This window comes from Lissotriton helveticus, chromosome 4_1 (genome assembly GCF_964261635.1).
Source record: "Lissotriton helveticus chromosome 4_1, aLisHel1.1, whole genome shotgun sequence".
NCBI lineage: Eukaryota > Metazoa > Chordata > Amphibia > Caudata > Salamandridae > Lissotriton > Lissotriton helveticus.
This window is the reverse complement of record NC_136063.1, coordinates 1,457,788,396-1,457,810,316: the sequence shown is the minus strand read 5'-3', so window position 1 is coordinate 1,457,810,316 and position 21,921 is coordinate 1,457,788,396. Positions and strand designations below refer to the sequence as shown.

The following is a 21,921-nucleotide window of genomic DNA, read 5'->3' as shown; positions in this document are numbered from 1 at the left end:
TATCGAATATGCACCCGAACCCAATGGCGGAAAAAAACAATATGGGGATGGAGTCGATGCTCATGCGCACTGTAGTCCAGGGGAGGAGCCACCTATCTCGTGATACTTCGAAGACTCTTCCAGGACAACAATGTGCAATCATCCGGACCCAACACTAGGCGGCGATCTATGCTAAAGATATGAATTCAGCAGCCCACATGCCTCGAACTTATATATATATATATATATATATATCAATCCCAATACTAGGGCTCACGCACTAGTAACGCCTTTTCCTTGCCGCTCACGACGGCGGTCCGCAGCGAGGCAGGCAAGCCTCACCATGTCAGTCCAGAATGCTGTTTCCATTTCTCCCAAAACACAGCAGCCGCGGACACCACGGAGGACTTTAAAGCAGCCAAATTTATTGCAGTACAGATTAAATGGCAAACCGGCAACACTCCACGCGTTTCGGGACTTGCTCCCTTGTTTATTCAGCTGCTGTGTTTTGGGAGAAACGGAAACAGCATTCTGGACTGAATCAGAGACACATACAGACACACACACACACACACACACACACACACACGCACACACACACTTTTATATAAATAAAGAATGGTACGGGGATCCTTCCATTACACAGAAGATGGCAACTGAAGCAACTCCACATAAAATGCATGATATGGTGTTGGAAAAATGTATAACAAAAGGAGGGAGGGAGAGGGAAAGTGGATTCGGTCTTCCCTAGCAATTTACATAAACAAAATAGAATCCACTCTGGTCGTGGTAGTGGTCCCTACAATGGTGGGGAGCACACAGCGTTGTTTTGAATACCCCTCACACACCAACAGGCCCCTTGGTGTCATGCTTCATCATTGGGGTCTTCGCACCCCTCTACGGGATGCGGCGTGCTACAACTCACGACTACGTAGGAGCACTTGAAGTGTACTATGTGTTGGTGTGTGTGTAGGGAAAATAAGTGTGAGTGGTGAGGTGGTGAGAAGTGATGGTTAACCTTAGCAAACTTGACTTCACTGCCAGAATTTAGTCCTCTTGAGGCTAAATTGTTCATGGGGGAATTAGACACAAAAAAAATCTCTAGTATATACCAGACGCTCGTCACCCATTGTTCCCCCTCCCTTGACAAACTGCGGTTGGTGTGGGAAGGAGAGTTGGGGAGTTTGGAAGAGGAGGATTGGAGGGAGGCCCTGGAGGCCCCTAGGGGGGCTGCGATTGCAGTGCGCCTGCGCTTTATCCAATTCAAATACCTCCATAGGGCGTACTATACGAGGGAACGGTTGTGGAAAGCGGGATTGATTGCCTCCCCGGAATGTCTGAGGTGCGGCAGTGCTGTGGGATCCTTTCTTCACACGGTGTGGGAGTGCGTGAGACTGCGGAGATTTTGGTCAGGAGTGTGGGACTGCCTGGAAGAGGTGCTGGGCTGGGAGCTCCCCCGCTCGCCGAAGTTAGGCCTTCTTCATGTCATGGAACAGGTGGGGGGGAATTTGTACAAGCGGCACTTGCTCCTATTGGGCCTCATAGTGGCCAAGAGGGACATTGCTAGAGCATGGAAGGCTACTAGAGCCCCACTGCTGGAGGTGTGGAAACGAGGTTTGGACTTTAACATGGGACTAGAACGCCCGATATTTGAGGCGAGGGGGTGTCCTGCAAAACATTATAAGATCTGGAAGAAATGGGCTGACTACAGAGGCCTTCTGCTGGACCCCCCGGAGCCTCGGGTTGCCGACGCGGACCGCGTCTGAACTGGCTTAGGGCGACGTGGCTCACATGCAGCGTCTACGATTGCTAAGCTCCTCTAGATGGACAATACAGACACCGTGCGGGGTGGGGGGGAGGGATCCGGGTGGGTTAGTGGTGGGTGGGTACTGGGGAAATATTAGCTGGTTGTATTTGATTATGCTGTTTTTGCTATGCCCACTGCCTCTCTGCTACTAGGGGAGCGGTGGATTATTTCTATTGTGCTGTCAACTGCCAAACCTAATATAATTTGTTTTGAAAAAAAAAGAAGTGATGGTTAAAAGATACCTGGCTCGTAGGAAGAAAAATAAAATGTATTAAGCCCTCGGCCTTGTACCATTAAAAGGGGTGCAGAATGAGGTTGCTACTGTGTGTTAAGGTACATCAACCTCAGAAAGTGTGTCGACATGTTTCGGAGTGTGAAAACTCCTTCAGGACGAGGATATGCACAACTATCCTCACCTTACTCACATGTGATGTAGGTGTAAAAGTGAACTCTACAAAAATTATTTAAAATTAGGTGTAATGTTCCTAATAGTGTTAAAAATAGTAGTCTGTTGCGCCCAATTGGCGTTTATAGAACAAGACTTATAAACTAAGGCTAGATGGCCTCATGAGCCTTTGTGTGGTATTGGTTTTTTTTTCTTCTGCGTATTGTTATTGAATACGTCGGAGCCGCGTTGAGGGGAAGGCAGCCTACTGGGTCTTGCAGAAACCGTTGCCGCATTGAGCAGGAAAAAAAAAATACAATACCACGCAAAGGCTCATGAGGCCATCTATCACTCCTGGATGGACTCAATAAGGCATTTATTGATGGACCAATAGTAACTTCAGGGGTTGGGCCTCCATCACCTTAGACTGGATTGCCACCAAAACATGCATTGTGGGAGTGCCTCATCTGTCCAGAAAATCAAGCCTGGGAGTATGCTCTCAATAAAATAAAAAGACATTTATCATTCAGAGAAGCAAGAAATACCGGATTGTTCTAAAAATCAAGACTCAACTGACTTCGTTTCAAACTCAATAAAAGTTTGTATACACAGCTTCAAAAAGCAATGACACACTCCCTTAGCTTCCTGCACCATGCTCAGAATGCCACTACATGCCTCTGTGCCAAGTCTGGAGCTCATCTCCAGGCTTTACGCAGGACACCAAAACACACTACTAAAAGCGACACCACAACCAACACACTTTTAAGACAATATATAAACAAAAGGAGTTGCTACTTATTCTGCCAAAAAGAACAGTACAGTACAGGTCTTGTCAAAAGGTAGAAAAGTTTTATATAAATGCTAAAATACATCAGAACGCAAATACCTGCTCCTTCTAAAGGGTTATTTTTTTCACATGGGAACAAGCCTTCAAAACAAGAACAGGTATGGATATATAGAACTAAGTATGATTAACACCTGGGTCTCGAAAGGCAAACCGAGTTTGATTTGTGTTCCTCTGCTTTCCCTTTTCCTGCATGTTTTTAACTCATTGCAGTATACTTCTGTAATATGGCAAGTACCCTGTTAGAAAGAGTAAAACAATTTAGTACTCTCAAGTAGCAAATAATCTTTTGAAATGGCAAGGTACTACCGTTATTCTGTTCAGACACAAGGCTGTGCTTGGCTTTCATGGCAGCCTCGAAGGTATCTACATTGTCCCTTTCATAGGCCTTCACATCTGCAGTTACACGCTCAAGTACATCATCCGGGGAGGCAGAACGGCTGCGCGCACTGCTATGAGGGCTACTTGGCTCCGAAGGTACGGACATGCCACTGTCTTCATTCTGATACCGGTATTTCTGTAAAGAGAAGATCAGGGAGACATTATTAGAAATAGAAGCAAACAGGAGCTATCACTTTGAAAGATAAAAATGCACATGCCATCATGAAGAGTTAGATTGGCAGATACCTCTTTTATTCAAAATCAGGAGGTAGTCTCAAACAGTGGTGGAACAAAGGCATCTTTAACTGCTTTGAGGAAAAAAAATTAAGATAAAAATACCAGCACAAAATGTTGCCAAATTTACGTCTTGAAAGAAGTTTGTAAAAGAGAAAAACTACTTGAAAGCAATTTTAGTTCACCATCACATGTTTTTTCTGTAAATTAATCTTTGACTAGGAGTGGCATGCATTAAAACAAGGAGATTGGCACATTTCTTATTTTTTAGAATAAGTTTGAAGACTAACAATTTTTATTTTTTTTAAATAAAACTCTCTTATGAAAAAAACAAGTAAACAAGCAGACACACACTATTAAAAAAAATAGAATTGCGACTACTACATGCCTGTGGATGGATGGCAAGTGACTCAACGTCAAGGAGTCCCTGATGACAAAATACAGCTCAAGGTTAAACACATAATCAGCCAGGCCCCCAGTATCAACTCTAAGAAGGAATTACGATAACGGACCACCTGTAGGAGAAACAAATTCTGATAGAGAAATCACCATCTCTAGGGCTTTTGGGGTGGGGAAATCCCCAGGCCGATAGTTCTGGTCTTTTTTCCCCCCAGAAGCCCTAGTGTGACACTCAAGCAGTAAACATGTTTTCTTTAGTCGCTTAAATGACATTGAATGGCATACACTACAATCCAAAATTGTCTGAGTCTGGAGCGCAAACATAAAATGTGTTGACCCATGTAGGAAAGTGAAATATTATGTTCTGTGGTTGAAAGACTTTGACATATAATAATGTCACAATCTTTATCAGGTCCAGTTAGGTTTGTTTGAAAAACCTTAGGTCAGAGCTGGGTTAGTTGTGGCACACAGTAGTCAGGGTTGGACAAAGAAACAAGTGTAAAGCATTTAGAAGTACCAAAGAAGTTAAGAAGAAGAAAACACAAACATTTAAACCAATATATAAAAATAGATTTTATTTTTAACTTAAAATAGACACCGGAATGACAAAAATCTATCTAGGGAAGCAGGAGGTTAGATTTTTTCAAAGAAAACCTAAATCACTGTAATTCAAAAATGCTATAAATTGTTGTAATATATTGCGATTTAGGGTTAATCACAAACATAAGGCCTGGAAATGCGATCAGCAAGTACTTTGACTGGAAAATCCGATAGGGAGTCTGTAAGGGTGACCCAAAGAACCAGAGGGATAGTTACCAGTGCCTTGAAAAGTCTCATCAGTTTCTGTAGCCTTCCTTTAGACCACCAAAGAAGTCAACGGTAGAGGTCCTGATGCAAGGCAAACAGGATACTGCGGATATAGTTGCTGTGAAGGATGATTGTGAGAAAGTGCCTCTTTTGACATAGTTAACCCCCACTTTTTGCCTGGAAAATGGTGTGGTATTGATTTAGTGCACAGGGTCCCTGTTAAACAGGTCCAAGGTGCCAATGCTTCTTCCCTAAAAACTGTTCCACACTGGACACTAATACAGTTTCCCTCGTTTTTATTCACTGCTTGCATGTCTTCCTTATTTTTCTTCACTACTTTTCTCGTTTGCCTCGTTTTTGCCCCCTTTTTCTTCCCCACTGCGCCCCTTGGGTACTCATTCCTGCCTGCTGCCCATTTTTCCGCCCCCCATGAGCCCGCCAACCGCCTTCGAAACACCCCTCCCTCCTCCCAGGAGCTTCTAACAGAGGAGCCAAAGACAAGCCCGTCTGCGCCTGGACAGCACCCAGCGCTAGGACCCCTGGTTCCCGAAACATCCAGATATAGTGAATCCGGCTTCTTCATCCTGATTACCAGATGACGAAGGAACACTGCTGCCACGCCACACATCATTCTACTGTAGGACTGTTCTCCTGCGCCAGATGCACCTTCTGCTGCACCAGCACACCCACCGTCACGTCACACAGCACAATGCCAACCTCTCACCACAGCACGGCAAAAGCAAAAAAAAATAAAGCAACATACCAACTCCTCTGCCTACTCCTCCACACACACTCGTTGCGCAAGGACTCCACTGAACTTTGGGACCTCAGCACCACCCTCACACCAGACATCCTTTTCCTCACCAAAAACCTGTCTCAACCCCACATCCGCCCAGATGTTGTCACAGCGATCTCCAATGGATATTAAACCAGACCACACCAACAAGCCAGGAAGAGAAACAGCCATAATCCACGAAGAGACCATACAGTGCACCACCTCCACCAACATCATCACCACCTCAAATCTAAGCTCCGCACAGACAATAAGACTATCATTAGAGGCTCTCTAGCATACCAACCCCCGGGCACACTCCAGCTTCTGTAACACCATTGCAGACTTTATTGGGCCCCTAGGCTTAGACTTCCACATCAATGACCCACACAACACCACCACCACACATCTCCTTTCCTTGGTCTGACCCAAGACACGCTAGACGCCAATTTCACCTCCAGCAGTAATGTCAAATAGCGCCACATCACCAAACTCATGTGGACCAATCACTCAATCATCCACTTCAGCATCTCCACACCCGGCACCGCAACCTCCAAGACAACCAGCGCTCCCCAGCGAGCATGGAGTAAAATTTCATTGGTACAAACTGGATGGAGGCCCTCAACACCTCCAACCCCACCACCACCACCGACCTTGAACAGGGAATAGAGAATTTCAACACCTGGGTCACCAATTGCGGCAACAGCATTGCACCCATCAAGGACAAGATTGCATCCTTATACAGAAACTTTGAACCCTAACCTACACCTACAGATTTCATCAACTGAGACGCCACAAACCCCAACCACAGACTGACCACCTGAAAACTCCTCTCCACCCAGGACACCGCATCCACCAGGAAATCTATCTACTTGGAAGGCCCCTCAGACCCTTGCCCACACACACACATCTTCAATTTCGGAAACCAAAGGATCAGCCAGGAACTCACCACTCTACTCAATACTTTCATCACCACCGCAAGACTTCCTGATGCTTGGAAACACGCCGAAGTCAAACCACTACTCAAAAAGCCCCCCCACAGACCCCAGTGTACTCAGAAACACCAGGCCAATCTCCCTTCCCCCATTCCCAGCAACTGGAAAATGTAATTACCAAGAAACTCAACATACCTGGAGAAGCACCAGCTACTCATTGCTTCCCAATCCGGCTTCCACAGCAATCACAGCACCGAGACAACCCTGAACGCACCCACCGACAACATCAGACCCCTCCTCGACTTAGGGGAAACAGCAGCCCTGATTTTCCCTGACTTCTTGGCAGCCTTTGAAACCGTATCCCACTACACACTAATAAAAAGACTACACCACATCAGCATCCAAGGGGACGCACTCAATGCATCACCTATCCTCACTGGAAGAATCTACAGAATCCACCTGCCTCCTTTCTCCTTTGAATCTCAATATATCACCAGTGGTGTACCCCAAGGATAATCCCTCAGCCCCATGCTTTTCAACGCATATATGTCCACGCTGGCCAACATCATCAGTTCCCACTGTATCAACATCGTCTACAATGCAGATGACACCCAACTCATCCTCGCTCTCACTGGCAATTCCACCACAACCAAAACCTACTTCCATATATGTATGACAAGCATTGCCAACTGGGTGAAAGCCAACAGCATGCAGCTAACCAGGGATGTGGAATTCCTATAGCCCGACGCCCAGGACATATTGTTTGGGGTCAAGGGCAACACGTTTTCATGTGTATTTTGTCCTTGGGACAAGTAGGCCCAACCCCCTGCAGCACAAACACTTTGGCTGCCAGTTTGCAGTACCACATTATGGATCAGCGAAGGGCACTGTCTGCAGTTAAGGTAACATTTTTGTCAATATGCGAATGTGCTGGTCAGACTTGTATTTATGGTTCATTAATTGAAAGCCTTTATTATTAGGGTGAGCCCTCTAAAAAATGTTGTAAGCTCTGACTGCATTACTGACAGTGGTTCCAGTATTAAAATGTGTACACACATTTTCAAAGTTTAGCAATATGAGGCTATTATAATGCTCCCGGAATGCTCTCTGATTTGATGCAAATATTTGCAGAAGCTTGAAACCAAGATTGATGATTCTTTGCTTTCAAAATAAAACGTTCATAAAAAAATGAAAGCAGAAAAAAAAACATTTCTCTAAACCACTGTCAAATTTTAGGTTAAATTTCTTTGCATCATAATTTAGTAATGTGTTGATACATGCTATTACTTCCCAAAAATATTCATAATGGAAAATCAGTGTAACCAGTTTCAATAAGATTATGGGAAACAAAAATAAAAAAGCATTGGCAAAGCCAGTAGGTCTGAAATTGGTGGTCAGCTTTTTAGTTTTGTCAATGTGCGACTTGTTTTGGCATGGTTTTTGTAAAATCTTATTGTTATGGGAGCTGCCGAGCCCTCAACATTATAACAAACATTGGCAAAAGCTAAAGTTGTTTTATTTATTTATTAATCTTATAAAGCGCGACAGCTACCCGTGAGGGTTTCCCGGCGCTAATTGACAGTGAACAGCATAGTTGATCCTGAAGAAAAAAAAAAATTATTGGGCAAAAAACCAGGTCTTTAAGGCTTTTCGGAAGCGGAGATGGCACTGCTCCATTCGTAGGTCCAGGGGAAGAGAATTCCAGAGTTTGGGTCCCAGTACAGCAAAGGAACGGCCACCTGCTCTTGAAAGCCTGAACTTAGGCACGCAAAACAGGTGTTTGGAAGAAGATCGAAGAGAGCGTGCGGGTATATAAGGTTTGACGAGTGATTGAAGATAACTGGGAGCGGCTTCAATCTTAATCTTATGCATAAAGCATAGTGCCTTAAATTTTACCCGGTTGTCAAGATTAAGCCAATGGAGTTGCTTGATGCGTTCCGTAATTGGATCATATTTCCGGCATCCACATAGAAGCCGAGCAGCGGCATTCTGGACTAGTTGGAGACGACGCATAACCGCCCTGGTAGCCCCCAGATAGAGCACATTGCTGTAGTCTAATCTTGAGGTCACCAGGGCCGTCACAACAGATCTTTGGGTGTCGGATGGCAGAATCCAGAAGATTTTCCTCAGCCATCTTAGGATAGTAAAGCAAGTGGCTGTAACTTTATTGACCTGGTCTTTCATCGATAGATCCCTATCGATAAGAACCCCTAGATTTCTTGCTCGTTCCGATGGAATGGGTAAGTCGCCCATGGTTGGCGGCCAGTGTCTCGAACTCCAAAGGTCAGGCTTATTACCAAAGACGAGCACCTCCGTCTTATCGCTGTTGAGCTTAAGAAAATTACGGCTCATCCAGCGAGAAATGTTACTAAGACCAGATTGCAGAGAAGAAGGTGAAGAAGGATCAGCTTGAGATAAAGAAAACACAATCTGAGAATCATCAGCGTAAGTAAAGAGATTAAGACCAGAGTGATGTGCGACATGTGCTAGCGGAACAACATAAAGATTAAAGAGGAGAGGGCTAAGGATAGAACCCTGGGGAACACCATGTGGGGAAAGATAGGTGTTGGAAGTGGAGGTATTAGAAAAGATTTGAAAAGTCCTATCAGTGAGAAAAGACGAGAACCAGAGCAAGGCTTTGTCACAAATGCCAAAGGAGGCTAGGCTACTGAGAAGGATACTGTGAGAGACGGTATCGAAGGCTGCACTGAGATCGAGCAGTATCAGTGCAGCCGTTTCACCTTGATCTATTAATTGGCGAATGTTCTCAGTTACTCCTAATAGCGTGGTTTCAGTGGAGAAGCCTTGACGAAAGCCAGATTGGGAGGGGTGAAGGAGATTGTTAGAAGTGACAAAACGTGAAAGATGAAAATGAATGTGCCTTTCCAAAATTTTAGAAAAAGCCGGCAACAGTGAAATGGGCCGGAAATTGGCAGCAACATTAGGATCTGCAGTGGGTTTCTTAAGGAGCGGGGTAACCATTGCATGCTTCCAGCTGTGGGGGACCGTGGCTGAGTCAAGAGAGGCATTAAGTAAAGAACAGATCACATTGAGTTGGGGAGACTCAAGATAACGTAGAACCGAAATGGGTAGGGGGTCCATGGGTGAGCCAGATTTAATATTATTTAAAATTTCCAAAAGGGTGGCAGGTACAAGGTCAGGCCAAGTCTTCAAAGAAACCAAGGGAGGGCAAGAAGTGATGGGGGATAAACAAGGACTGGCATTAGATTCCTCATGGGTTATTATGTCTTTGTAGATTTTGTCAATTTTAGATGTGAAGTACTGGGCAAGTTCGTCACATTTCTTACTCGAAAGAGGAGGGGGTATAGCAGCTGTCTGCGAGCCAGCAAGGTCTTTTACTACTTTAAATAGGACTTTAGATTTATTTATGGCTTCTGTAATCAGATTAGTAACATAAGTGGCTCTGGTGTGAGCACAAGCCTTGTGGTAAAGTTTCAATTCGACTTTATAAGTAAGTCCAGCAGCAGTTGAATATTCCTTCCTCCATATACGTTCTAGTCTCTTACATTGGGCTTTATGTAGACGGAGGGTTTCGTTGTACCAAGGGGCGGGAGAATTATGGACAACAATTTTTTTATTTGTAAGAGGGAGACAAGTATTTATAGCTTCGGAGAGCCAGGAGTTTACCGAGTTAGCAGCTGAATTCATATTGTCTAAGTTAGGTAAGTATTTAGGCAAGAGATCAAACAGTTTTTTATTGAGAGCTGCAATGTCCAAATTTTTCCAGACTCTCTTCTTAAAATTGAGAGAGAAATTGGGTGTGGTCTGTGTTTTGTTTGTAGTCACAGTAAATTTAACTGGATAATGATCAGACCAAGAAACAGGTGAAACAGGAAAACATGTTATTAGCGAAGAGTTTGAAAAAATAGGGTCTAAAAGATGCCCGCCCTTGTGGGTGGGACCCTTGTTATGTAAGATTAAGTTCATAGCAGCAAGATCGGTAATGCAGTTTCCTGCTGACTTATCATTGGGGTTGTCCAAGTGTAAATTTAAGTCACCAATGACAAAGAAGTTACTGGAAGAAACAAGCACTGATGCAATGTAATCCAAAAATTGGGTATACCAAGAATTTACAGTGCCAGGGGGACAATACATAAGAAGCCCAGTAAGAGTATTATTGGGATTTAAAATGAGCTTGAAATGAAGAGCATCACATCCGCTCAAAGTGATAGGATCTGAGTGACATTGGTATTTTTATTAAAAATGATCGCCACACCACCTCCAGTCCTTTTAGGACGGTCGTTACGGACAATGGCATAGTCAATAGGCAACGCTTCGGCGATGTCAGGGCCAGAGCTATCGTGGAGCCAAGATTCAGTGATAAATAGCGCATCCGGCGCCTCGTCAATAAGCAAGTCAAAAATGTTGCGTTTATGTTTGGGCAGTGAGCGACAATTGTGACTAATAAATACAAATCCAGGAGGAGAAGGAGTAGTAGTTAATTGCTGGTGACTTTTACATAAATGAGGAGTGTTTAAAAAAAATGGGCAATCAGGGCAGTACTGAGGAAAACGGTCGAGCATATCAAAAGAATGCGTAGTATGCATGTTGGGAGGTTTTAAATCAAGTAGTTGTTTCTTGGAATATGGGCGAGGAGCCAAAGGAGACGAACCAGGGGTTCTGGCCCCGGGGCCCGGACGGGCGCAGACGGGCACGCCTTTGGCGCGCCCGCTGCGCCCGCCCGCTGCGCGGATGGGAAATGACACACATTTATGCAGGAGGAGGGTGGGAGGGTCTGAAAGCCTAGACCGCGATCCCTGCACCTCCCTAAGATGGCGGCTGACCCCCGGCTCGAGCCGCGACAGCGTTCAATCGGCTGTGCTGTCCGAGGTGGGAAGCGGAACAGCGTCAATATGCCAGAATTGTGCAAAATAGCAAAGTTTAAAAGGGTTGGTTTTAAAATCACAAATTTCACAATTCAAATTCAAAATAGCAAAGTTTAAAAAGGGTTGTATTTAAAAACACAGTTTCACAAATTCTAAACAACAAATGTAATGAGCAATATTTCCCGGCTTTCCGCCTTAGGAAAAAACACGCTGGTATCAAAATAGCAAAGTTTAAAAAGGGTTGTATTTAAAAACACAGTTTCACAAATTCTAAACAACAAATGTAATGAGCAATATTTCCCGGCTTTCCGCCTCAGGAAAAAACACGCTGGTATCAATCACCAGGCAGTGTGAAATGAAGGTTTAAGTACCCGGGAGGGTCTGAGAGCCTAGACCGCGATCCCTGCACCTCCCTAAGATGGCGGCTGACCCCCGGCTCGAGCCGCGACAGCGTTCAATCGGCTGTGCTGTCCGAGGTGGGAAGCGGAACAGCGTCAATATGCCAGAATTGTGCAAAATAGCAAAGTTTAAAAGGGTTGGTTTTAAAATCACAAATTTCACAATTCAAATTCAAAATAGCAAAGTTTAAAAAGGGTTGTATTTAAAAACACAGTTTCACAAATTCTAAACAACAAATGTAATGAGCAATATTTCCCGGCTTTCCGCCTTAGGAAAAAACACGCTGGTATCAAAATAGCAAAGTTTAAAAAGGGTTGTATTTAAAAACACAGTTTCACAAATTCTAAACAACAAATGTAATGAGCAATATTTCATTAATGTTTTGGTCTCAAAAAGCACACAGCCACAGTAGTTACTGGCACTGAACAAAACTACTTTGTCTGCTGATATGCTCCTCGTGAAAGAGCAGAATGCGGTCACTCACAGTGAAGTCAGACGATACAGTGAGAGAGACAGTATTCTAATAAACTCTAAAAGTCACGGTTAACGTCAGACCAAATTAGGGGCCCAAGTATTGAAGAAAGTCTCAAAAGTGCACCCTCGGTATATGTCCTTGAATTAAGTGCAGCTATACGGCTTTCGTGTATTCCCAAGTAGTTACGGAAGTAGGAAAAGAAATAGTACTCCTAGAAAATATTTGTGGACTGCATTTTAGCATGAGCAAAATTTGCATATGTAGATTTGCTCATGCGAAAATCTGAGTGTTTGCATGTTCACTTTCCCTCCAACCATTTTTTTCCCAACTTTGGAAGAAAGTTTACATCTGCCATTGTCAGGAGTAAATTGCCAACATTTCTCAGTATGGGAACAGGTTAGAAAAGAGTTGTTGAAAACACTTAAAACATGCACGTTAGTAGGTTTGGACAGACTCAAAAGGGCATTCTAACCATGGAACTATTGCTTACCACTTCATTTCAGCCCTAATATGTAGATCTGTGGAAAGGTGGCAACATAAGAGGATTGCAAGTATTCAAACACTACTATGGTATGAGCCTTGGTATAATCAGAGAGGCTATATCAGAGTTCTTATATAATGAGATTATTGCCATTATTTATCACCGCAGTACATGGCACCAAAGGGACAAGTGGATTTTGTTACAGGACAAGTAGATTTATGAAGTAACCTGCCCCATGGACAAGTAGATTTTTTATTAAATTCCACACCCCTGTAAACACAGACATGACTGACGCTCTAATCTTCGGCAAGAGCAGCAACACATGGACCATCTCCTGGTGGCTTTTTAGAACTAGGACTTGCACCCACTCGCTCTGAAAATGCCAGAAGCCTCATAATCATCATTGACAAGCTCACCATGAAATCATAGATCAACGCCGTCTCCTCCAACTGGCTACCACTGCACTGCACTGCACTTGAGACGCACCCTGAGTCAGGCACTCTACCAGCCGACCGGACTACGGCAACATCCTCTACGTGGGAATTGCCACCCACCTCCTACAAAGACTTCAGACCACACAGAAAGCCACTACCAACCTCATCCTCAGTCTGCACCGACGATCCCACATCACACTGGCTGCTGGTGCAGAAGAGATGCCAATTCAAGCTGCTGACCCATGCACACAAAGCTCTACACAGCCACGGACCTGCCTGCATTAACCACCGCCTAAAATTCTACCAACCGTCAAGAAGACTACGCCCTGCCTCCCTATCACTTTCCCACACTCCTTGTATCCAGCTATGCAGAAGCGGAGGACGATTCTTCTCCTTGATAGCAGCAAAAACCTGAACAGCCTCCCCATGGACCTTGGAACCATCACCTCACTTCCGGAATTCCGTAGCTCCCGCAAGACCATGTGTTAGACTTAGCCACAGAGACCTGCAAGCGTCTGGCTAATCTTGCGAGTGATTAGCTGTGCTTTATAAATCAGATTTGATTTATTGACCAACAAAAAAAAGAAAACAACAAGAAAAACAATAGAAAGTGCTGCTGTTATAGGCATGTTTATATATAAATTTAAAAAAGAAAACGCAAAGTTTTCTAAATATGCTTAAGGAACCCTGCCCCCTTCTTCTCCTCCGCAATGCAAGTACAGACATTAGTGCGTTTATGAAAAGCAAAGATTCTCCCATGCTGGAGAAACAGTCCATTAACTCAGCCACACTTGAGGCTATACATACAAACCAAGCAGTAACCATGCTTGCACCAGAAAACACCATTGGGATGGCACTGCCTGTCCTCACTCTGTACTTTGCATATGAGAAACACTATAATGAACCATCACACGTTCATCATAAAAAGCAACTTCCCCCATTGCACTAACTCCTAAAAGGCACCTTTATTTAATAAGCTTAACATGGTGCTCAATGCCCTTTCCACTAGATCCTTCTCTAGGTTGTTTGCAACTTCAAACTCAATAACGCCAATCGCTGCAATGGCTCCTGTTTTCACAACTGGTTTATAACGGTTGTCTCAGAAACATACACTTCTTGCCCAGAAAATACAACTGCACATCCACAATACAAGTCAATGCACCTGTTCTGGCTTAGTCTTCCTCCTGTTGTGTAGTTAGTCAGGCACATATGACGCTGAACCACTCACATTACATCATCTCTCTTAAGTTCAAAAGCATCCATCCTTCACTGGAAGCTCTCCATATCAACCACTCTCCAACTCAGACTGTTGCTATCCCCGGCGAACGAAATCTAAAACCAGCATGCTCGCATTCACAAATCAATCAAATGATTTAACACAATGAAATCTACAATCTTTCTTTTGATGCCATTATGTTAGATGCGGGAGACTTCTTGCAAAAACTGTCCGCTGTATGCAGACCCACACCTGACAACAATTTATAACCATGTAAATTCTTATTCAAATAATCTTTGGCAACCATTTTGCATCATTTATGGCGAAAATCACTAACATCTGTGCATCCAAACCGACCTCCTGCTTGCTTTCAATCATTTTGATTTACTATGTTTCTGCAAGCAATCCCTTAAACCTAGCCTACATATCCCGGTTCTAATAACTTATTACATCCCCATTGGACTACTTAACATCAGCCCCTTCATCCTCATTAAATTATCAAACATATTTTCCAACTAGTCACTACTCCTTATCATTTATCCCCAATATTTCAAAACCGCCTGGACTTTCCCAGCTCAAAAAGCTTGCATCCAACCATAATTCTCTCTAACAATTGTCCTATTTTCCCTTTTCTGTTTTCAAAATGCTCAAATCAGTAATTTCCGCTACACCGAACCTCTGACTTTCCAAATAAAATATTTTAACACCATCCAGTAAGGGTTTTACAGATTATGTTTTCCTAAGATCATGCTCATCCCTGGATCCAAAGTCCTCATTGCTCGTCATCAGAAACATCCATTCTCAATTCCCATTATCCTAAAAGCATCCCCAGCTTCCTGGAGACGACAAAGCCACTCAGTTCTATGTTAATCACCCTGGTAATCACTGTATCCTAATTGCAAAGTTCACATTCAGTTTATCTAATTGTTTGTGTGCGGTATCCTGGTGCTCCCTTAGCTCCACAGTCAGTGGCCTCACACAAGTGCTGTACAAATTTCAGTATAATGTGCTTAACCTATTTTAGCTCTTCTAGATTACTTCTTCACTCTGTTTCTGCTACTAACCATCTGTCAACACAAATTTTCACACTCTTAGCCTAGTACCTCCATGCAAACTGATAGCCTGTGTACGAAAGTGGATTTCTTTTGCAGTAACACCTCCCCCCCCTCGGCCACTCACTTTTTGCCATATTTCTTATGCAGTTTGACTGAGTGTGCACTGGGTCCCTGCCAATCAGGTTCCCAGTGCCTGTGTTCTTTCGCTAAACTGTACCATTGTTTCCACAATTGGAACACCTCTGGTAGACGTGCAAGTCCCTTGTAAAACGTACCAGTGGTACAAAGGATCTTGTGACCAGAAAGGGTCCCTCAGGGCTGCAGCATGTATTGTGCCACCCTAAACGATCCACACCCAACACATACACACAGCTACTGCGGGCTATGTGTTGTGGTGTGGATAAGCCAAAAGAGTCGACACGGCACACCTTCCTGGGTGCCATGGCTACACACTACAGACTGTTACAGAGGTAAGTCACCCCTCTGGCAGATCTAACAACCCTAAGGCAGGGTGCACTATACCACAAGTGAGGGCATAACTGCATGAGCAGTATGACCCTACAGTGTCTGAGTCCATTCTTGGGCACTAAGTTCAATGGAGCCATTTTGAGTGCATGGGCTGGGAGTCCACATGAACTCCACATCTCCATGATGGCTGAAGTGAGAGAAGTTTGGAATCAAACTTCTCAGCATAATAAACCCACACTGATGGCAGTGTAGGATTTATTATAAAATGCACTCAGAGGGCATCTTAGAGATGCCCACTGAAAAACAACCACCTGCTAGGGTATCGGCTGATCAGTCCCTGCCAGCCAGCCACCACCAGACAGTTTGTGACCTCTTGGGGTGAGAGCCGTTGTGCTCTCGGAGTTCAGGAATAAAGCCTGCTTTGGGTGGAAGTGCTTCACACCTCCACCGTGCAGAAACAGTAGCACTTGGCGGTAAACCTCAAAGGGTCTCTCCTTGTGTTATGGCGTTTTGAGCAGCTTCGAAACGGGGGTTTTGAGGTTGCTGACCAATGGAGATGCCGGGGTTTAACAGGAGCAGGTTCGAGGGTTGACAGGCCTGTAGGGCTGGGGCCAAATCAGTTGGTGTCTTACTCTTTTTAGCAGCTGCACGGCAGGTCTTCTTGTTTCTTGATCTTCTTTCTTGTTTCATAATCTGGATCTGAGGAAGGAAGGTTCAGGGAGCCCCTAAATACTGAATTTAGGGGCGTTATAGGAAGGGCAAGGGCAGGGACAAATAGGTCCTTGCCCTGGGGTGGGTACACTCCCTAGCCTGCTCCTCTCCTGTGGGAGGGGGGCACGAGCCTAGCTGTGATTGGGCAGGGCTCCCCATCTTCAAGATGGCCGGAGCCCGGGGTCGTGCTTCACCTCGTCTCCCCCACCTGAGGGGTGGGGTTGGCACAGGCTGGCACACCCCCCTTCCTGACGTAGTTTTTCCCGCCAGTCTTCCCGCTAGAGTGGGGGTCAGAACTGGTGGGGGCCAGTTGCTGGGTACAGCAAATGGTCTGGAGAAGCTCACAGAGGCGGTATGCCTTTGAAGCTTCCCCCTGCCCATCCTGGGGGAGGAGAAGACCTAACACCTCGCCCAGGATGTGCATTGTTGCAGGCCCAGGAGAGCTGGGGGCTCTCCACCCAGGGGTCCAGCAACATGGCTGCTGTGTGGCAGCCACTCAGCCCAGACGTGGATTGTAGGTTAGGTTTTCAGGGGCTTCTCTAAGGTGCCCTCTGGTGCATTTTACATTAGTGCAGGTTTAATGTGCTGAGAAGTTTCAGTGTAGTCATTATGGTGCTGTGGAGTTCGTAATGAAGAAAAACAGACCCGGGAAATACCTGGACGAAGAAGGGGAACTCGGATGGGATTACACGGCGACGCAATAAGTAGGCCCCAATAGCCCGGAAGGAGCAGAAAGACTCTTAAAAGAAAAGCAAATCAGTCAGGGAGGGATGTCAATGATCTTTCAATCCCGAAGGTCTTTTCAGGACGAAATTAAGATCGAGAATCACCAAGCACGACTTGCCTCAAAGATACTGCAAGGCACTATGCACCAAATTGGGAAAACATGCACGGAAATTGCAGACAGACTGGGCATGGTGGAGAAGCGCATGGAGGACCTAGAAAACACAGTGGACACACTAAACGAACAGGCATCCTCACAAGATTGCATGCTAAAAGATGTAATGTGGAAACTGGAGGAGGCCGAAAATCGGCGACGCCGGAACAACCTGAGACTGCTGGGAATTCCCGAAAATGCCGAACGGAAGGATGTAAGGGAATTTACCATAAAGCTTCTGAAAAACTCTCTACCGGAACTAGCACATTGGGACTGGGACAAAGAAGTCCAGATGGTGCATAGATTTCCCCTGTCAATCCCCAAACGCCTGACGAGTACGCAAGAGTATCCACGGGTGATTCGACTATATTTTGGGAACTTCTTACTCCAGCAAGCAGTCTACGATCTGGCTAGACCCAACATGAAAAGAAAAGGGGAAAACTTTCTGTACTGAATTTGCCGTCTGCTTGGTCATTAGAGTTTGGATTTGTATATAAAGGAAGGAAACCGAGGGTATTTCGAGCACTTAAGGAATTATGCACTACACATGGTCTGTGGGACTGCTGGCAGTCAAACCACCCTAAAAATCCAGGATATACGTTTTTCTCCAACCCGCATGCCAAATTTGCTAGGCTAAATTATGTATTTGCTTCTAGTACCATGATCTCAAAATGCTTAATAGATAGACTACCACAGGTCCTATCGGACCATATTCCCCTAATTATAAGTATCGATTGTGAAAGGATGCACCATGATCAGAACATTTGGACTTTTGAGTGGGCCTTGCTTTTAAATAAAGAATACTGCCAAATTATAAATAAAAGGATACCCGAGTTCTTAGACGATAACCTGTGTTGCGCATCGATAGAAACAGTTTGGGACACCCTTAAGGCAGGAATAAGGGGAGAAACCTTACGGTTCTCGCTAAAATCTAATAAAGAAGCTAAATTAAAAATGGGGATATTACAGAAGAAATTGGCGGAAGCAGAGGAGGGACTCATAAGGGCGGTACAAGAAGGGCAGGATATTGAGGGGGCGCTATGCGTGGTGGCAGTCGCAAAAAATGGTAACACTGATTTTTGCAGAAAAAGCAATGTGTAAGGCTACAATGACTAGAGAGAACACGTATGAACTAAGCGAATAAGTGAGGCATCAATTGGCAGTTCGCACGAGGCAACAAAACACGGCTAATATGATCAAGGAGATGATTAAAGATACCAAGAACAGCCTTAAAAAGGACCCCAAAGAGATAAGAACAGCTTTCCAAAAATATTATCAAGAATTTTACAAAGAAACCTATAAACAACAGGATGAGATTGAGAAATATCTAGATCAGACTATAACACCAAAGCTCCCTCTGGAAGATCAAGATAGCTTAGAAGAAATACCTCAGTGGGAAGAAATATACCAAACTTCGCACATGCTACCGTAGAGAGAAGATGGAGACTCCGACAGCTCATAACCACTTTCCAAAAAGCCGGCGCATCTGCATTTCCACAAAATCTAGCAAAACTGAAAAGTATCCATCAAGGGCGGAACTTTTACTTTAGCTCCGAATTACAAGCCCAGAAATTGCTCGATGAGATCATGGCTGGGGGGGGGAAAAAATCTGTGGAGACCAAATGAGCCAAGTAACCCAAGGGGCAAAAATCTTGTGGCAGGAAGCAGGATAGTGAATATATGTTTATCTCCACTCTCTTCATTTGTTCTAAATTGGCAACAGAAATGAATGTGAAATGTTGATGGGTCACGAAAGGTGGTAAACCTTTAATGTACACTAGGGTGCTAGTTTTTTTTTTTCTCCTTTCGTTTTTTGCATGTATAGAGATGAGCACAAGGCGAGGTGGTGGGTGGCGGGAGGAGAGGGAGGGTGGGCGTGGACAACCAAGACGCTATCACACAGGCTCAGGATTGAGCTAGACTGCCGGGGGAGGGGGGGGGGCTGGGGGTGCTCAGGATGGTTGGGGGGAACGAGACCACATACATCTAGCAGGTACAAGACAGACAGTCAGGTCAAATAAACCATGGCACACCAAATGGCTTGTCATCGAGAGGGTAACAAATGGCACGAAGGGATCATACGACTAAGGAGGGGGGGGAGACAAAACTCGGAATGGCTAAACTAAGAATTCTATTTACTAATATCTGTGGCTTCAACGACCCAAAAGAAAACGAAGAGTAGTGGTGGGATTAAGAACAACGGGGGCTAATATCATACGTCTCCAAGAGAGACACGTGGAGGGAGCACAAAGGCAACTTCTTAAATCTTTGGGTATAGGTTGATTGTAGCCACAACGCAGGCAGCAAAGACAAGGGGGGTGGCCATTCTGGCAACGGGAGGGGGGATTGCAATTCACCAGATCAGGAGCCGACAAGTATGGTCAATGGGCAATCACGGAAAGCCAGTATAGTAATGGTAAACAAGCATTTACAATGCAACGGTCTCGCCTTTGCAAAAGTTAGAGCTATTGGAATTGTAAAAGACAGCATTATTTATGTGTTTGTTTTGAAAACAGACAAATAAATGGCAGTGTCATTTACAATGCCAATAGCTTCTTGTCGAAGTTTGCGGGTGCACTTGAGAGCATTTTGTCTTGCCCCTTACCTTGTGGGGAATTTGACACACGCCGCCAAGGGTCTTTGCCTGCCCGCCTCCCGCCGCCTAACTCCTTCAATCCAACGTGGAGTAGGGCCGCCGAGCGGAGCGTGGGCGGGCGCCTCAAAAACTACAAATCCCAGCAGCCCCAGTGGGGCAAAACTACAGCGTTTGGCGCCAGGAGGCGCTCAAATAGGACGTCATCCCTGACGAGAGGGTGCTTCTTGTTGAAGTTTGCGGGTGCACTTGAGAGCATTTTGTCTTGCCCCTTACCTTGTGGGGAATTTGACACACGCCGCCAAGGGTCTTTGCCTGCCCGCCTCCCGCCGCCTAACTCCTTCAATCCAACGTGGAGTAGGGCCGCCGAGCGGAGCGTGGGCGGGCGCCTCAAAAACTACAAATCCCAGCAGCCTCAGCGGGGCAAAACTACAGCGTTTGGCGCCAGGAGGCGCTCAAATAGGACGTCATCCCTGACGAGAGGGTGCTTCTTGTCGAAGTTTGCGGGTGCACTTGAGAGCATTTTGTCTTGCCCCTTACCTTGTGGGGAATTTGATACACGCCGCCAAGGGTCTTTGCCTGCCCGCCTCCCGCCGCCTAACTCCTTCAATCCAACGTGGAGTAGGGCCGCCGAGCGGAGCGTGGGCAGGCGCCTCAAAAACTACAAATCCCAGCAGCCCCAGCGGGGCAAAGCTACAGCGTATGGCGCCAGGAGGCGCTCAAATAGGACGTCATCCCTGACGAGAGGGTGCTTCTTGTCGAAGTTTGCAGGTGCACTTGAGAGCATTTTGTCTTGCCCCTTACCTTGTGGGGAAGTCGACACACGCCGCCAAGGGTCTTTGCCTGCCCGCCTCCCGCTGCCTAACTCCTTCAATCCAACGTGGCGTAGGGCCGCCGAGCGGAGCGTGGGCGGGCGCCTCAAAAACTACAAATCCCAGCAGCCCCAGCGGGGCAAAACTACAGCGTTTGGCGCCAGGAGGCGCTCAAATAGGACGTCATCACCGCCTCGCGGGACGCAAGCGGGACGCCCGGGGCTAAGCCCGGGCAAAGGGCGGGCCCTCTGTGGCCCTCGGTGACTGAGGTAGGCTGGGCTGGGCCTAATTATTAACATTTTAACAACGAACATTCGAGGTTATATGTTTTGTTGCTACAATCTGTGTCGTACAAACCGACGGTCTCGACATTGCCTCTGGCAGGATTACTTCTCCGGATACACCTTCATTGTTTTATTTATTTATTTCTATGGACTAAACCTTATTTTTATATTTATTTCTTTTCTGTGATTTTGCCTGCGCATTCTTTGTTTGTTAAGGATGACGGCAAAGAAACTTCGTTCTGGAAGATTATTGGGAGGAAGGTCTTGTGTAAAGACAAAATCCAACCCCCTAAGAAATAAATCCACTAATAACTTCCTATTGAAGGGGCAATGCCAGCTTTTGAACCTGTGGGAAAAACCCATTGATAAAGTTTTGCCAGTTGATGCTACTGTAGATGCTGATATTGTTCTATCTGTGGGGCCCGCAATGGTATTAGATAAAATAGATTCCGCTCTGGTTGTGAAGGATTCCACCCATGCAGGGTCTGTTGGTAATAATTGCCTTGTGCACTCTGAAATATATAGTGACAGTAGGCATTTTGTTCAAAATTCAGAGGAAGAGCAATATAATAATAAGACATCAGCTCTTAATGTTATTGTGCCTGATATTTCGTTTGGAGGTTTGTGTCCCGAGGTGGGTGCTAAGGGTGACTCATCTACGTTAAGTATTGACCAAGAGCTTTGTGGTCGCTACTTGGATGGGGGTAGCCTGAAATTATCAAAGGC

General features: G+C 45.3%; 1 protein-coding gene across 3 annotated transcripts in view; it reads right to left on the bottom strand.

Annotated features, from left to right (window-relative positions):
• PRP4K (pre-mRNA processing factor kinase PRP4K) overlaps positions 1–21,921 on the bottom strand; it is a 483,201-nt gene that overhangs the window by 267,041 nt on the left and 194,239 nt on the right. For all 3 annotated transcript variants that reach the window (XR_013610604.1, XR_013610605.1, XM_078688044.1), the window contains exon 6: positions 3,325–3,532. Coding sequence is in view for 1 of the 3 variants with exons in the window: in XM_078688044.1 (XP_078544170.1) it covers positions 3,325–3,532 (208 nt within the window). In the remaining 2 variants the exon portion in view is untranslated. The remainder of the gene's footprint in view (positions 1–3,324; positions 3,533–21,921) is intronic.